Source organism: Gossypium raimondii, chromosome 8 (genome assembly GCF_025698545.1).
Source record: "Gossypium raimondii isolate GPD5lz chromosome 8, ASM2569854v1, whole genome shotgun sequence".
In the NCBI taxonomy this organism is placed as follows: domain Eukaryota; kingdom Viridiplantae; phylum Streptophyta; class Magnoliopsida; order Malvales; family Malvaceae; genus Gossypium; species Gossypium raimondii.
In genome coordinates, this window is record NC_068572.1 from 39256714 (window position 1) to 39259403 (window position 2690).

The 2690-nt window shown below is 35.0% G+C and overlaps 1 protein-coding gene across 1 annotated transcript; it reads left to right on the forward strand.

Moving 5' to 3' along the window:
* The first annotated feature begins 662 nt into the window (after positions 1–662).
* LOC105791405 (uncharacterized) lies at positions 663–2023 on the forward strand. Its single transcript, XM_012619470.2, has 3 exons — positions 663–854; positions 1284–1385; positions 1473–2023. Exons 2-3 carry the CDS (start codon positions 1310–1312, stop codon positions 1661–1663), a joined length of 267 nt encoding a protein of 88 aa, XP_012474924.1. The 5' UTR covers positions 663–854; positions 1284–1309; the 3' UTR covers positions 1664–2023.
* The last annotated feature ends 667 nt before the right edge of the window (positions 2024–2690 follow it).

A 2690-nucleotide genomic window follows, 5' to 3' on the forward strand; every position in this document is an offset into this window, starting at 1 on the left:
CCAACACCCAACACACAAAAAAAAGTTCTAAATGTGTTTTCTATTTCTCTTCAAAATCAATCTATTTCCCTAAATATCTAAAAAAAACCAACCTAAAACTCTACATATTTATAAATTTGACATATATTAGGCAACCATTTTAGGCATTGTTGGGTAATTTTTAAATGCCGTCAATTATGTTTTTGAAACATTAATACAACTGACGGTAATCATTTAAAAAACGTAATTTATGCTGCTTAAGCGTTTTTCTTTCAAAGTTGCAAAGCGTTTAGACATTATTATTAACGGATAAAATTTAATTTAATTTTCTCAACTTTTAATTTGTTTATTTCTCAACTTTTAATTTGAGTCATGTTTTTGTGTGTTATATTACGTTTTGCTTATTCTGAGTTTACTATTGTAATTTAGTTTTGATAACTTTGTTCATATTATATATAAATTCATAACATGCTTTTACACGATTTATCATAATAATTTAATTTAATAAAAAATAGATTAGTTGTATTATATTTTCATGTGTAATTTTGTCCCATAAATATCACACAATAAAGTTTAACAAAAATAATTTTTTTTATTTTTATTTTTATTTTTTAAAAAATTAAGTTCTTCAAAATAAAAATAGAGCAACTTAATAGCATACATTAAAATTTTTCAGCATCCATCGAACGGCCCAAAACATAAAACAGACATTGAAAGATCCAGATTGATACACGTAAGCATTCAGAAATCAATAACGGAGAAAATTCTCGAGGCTTCCCTCTGTTTTTCCAATATCAATCGGAAACTCAGAAACACAACGTTGTTGGCCTGTTTCAGTTTTTTTATTGCTGCAGCGGAACCAGACACTCTTCCAGGTACCTGTTATTGATCAACTTTTCTACATATAACCTTTTTTCTCCCTTAAATTTCTGACCACTTTTATCATTTTGAAGATCTGGGTTTATTTGTTTGTTTGTTTGAGTATGAAACTGAATTCAGATGGGAGCTTTTGCAGCCTGATCTAAGAATTTGCTGCTTTATTATCAGAAGTTTCTTGGATTTTCTTGCTTTCCTTTGGAAAACTAATGAATGGAGATTAATTTCACCATTGTAAAGAAAAGGGAAAGCTTGAATCTTTATGATTGATGTTAAAGATGGCTGTGACATTTGTCTGCCTAAACTCTGCCTTTCCCATAGGAATTCAACTGCAACTCTTTAAAAGAAGTTAATTTTCTTTCTTTGCAATGTGTTCTGTTTTTCCATGGCTACTAGTTTCTTAATATTTTACTCTTTGTCTTCCCTAGACAACCACAAGAACATAAAAATCTACATGCGCGGTGGAACTGCTTCATTGTTGCCTTCAATATACAAATTCAAACAAATCTGCCCTTTGGCTGGATCATGGGGTATGTTCCCTCTACATCTCATTGTTTTGCTCTGGCTATATTTTTGTAAGCAGACACATTTTAACTTTAACATATCACTCTAACCAGGTACTGTGGCTACTTCAACACCGAGGAAATCGGATAATAATGGCTCTAAGGAAACAGGGTCCGTCAGTAACGACCAGACTGAGCCTATTGTTGCCTTCAGCAAACCTCCACCACAGCCACCTATTCTTGGACCACTGGTTGCCTTTTCACTCTTAGAAACATGGTCTCGCCGTGATGCTGATGATAACTGACTGGTCTCATAAATGAAGCGTTGCTGAATGCCCTATCTATGTAAATAATGAACCTTTGTCGACTACCTGAATAGAACTTTTGAGATTGGAGCGTTGTAGGTTGTGCTTTTCATTGCTATGGCAAACAAGCCATCAAGCCGTCAATTCCCAAATTCTGACGTCAGTTGCCACCAGTAGGCTTATGAATGGTGCCAAGCATACTGTGTAAATCGAACTGTAGTATGGCATGTAGGCACCTTAGAACCCTGTAGGGTTGAAAAGAATTATGAGAGGCATTTCAATATTGAGTTGTTACGGAGAGATGTGTGCATGTTTCTAAATTTTAAAAATATCAGTCATTGCTTGCTGTGCTTGTGGAAATATTTTATTTCATTGATTCATAAAAGATACCGAGGAAAATAAATGTTGTGGTTTCGAGGTTTCCAAGGAACCATACATAGCACCGAAGAGGGAGCCGCTGAATACACTTAACATGCGAAGCTCTTTCTCTCAGAGTTTATGACATTCTGCCTAGATAATCAACTGCTTGACCATGTGATCCCGAATCAAGTAGACATATTATAACAAGGTAGCTCGACCTGTTGGCTCTGGCAATACCACGGCCTCCCTGCTAACGTGAACAACCATTAAATATTCATACCTACAAATCCTTGCCTCAGAAAACCAGGGCAAATTGCATTTAAACAAACATGTCGGTCTGTCATGATGAATTAAAAACAGAAAAATCGAATCATACCTATACATTATATAATTCAAACGTTTCCCCGACATACCTTCTACTTATCCACTAAGAAGCATACCAGAAACCAGCACCAAGATTCATAGCAGAGCTCCCAGATATCTTTGAAATCCACACGTGTTTCAGAGCAAACAGATTAAATGTCATTATCCAAATGACTAATTCAGACAGTCACCAAATAATACTAGGAATTTAGTCCTGTCTCAAGTTGAGCCACAAGGAATCTTGTACAGCCTGACAAATTGGCTGGCATGTCACCCAACTCCCACCGATCTCCAAAAGTCAACT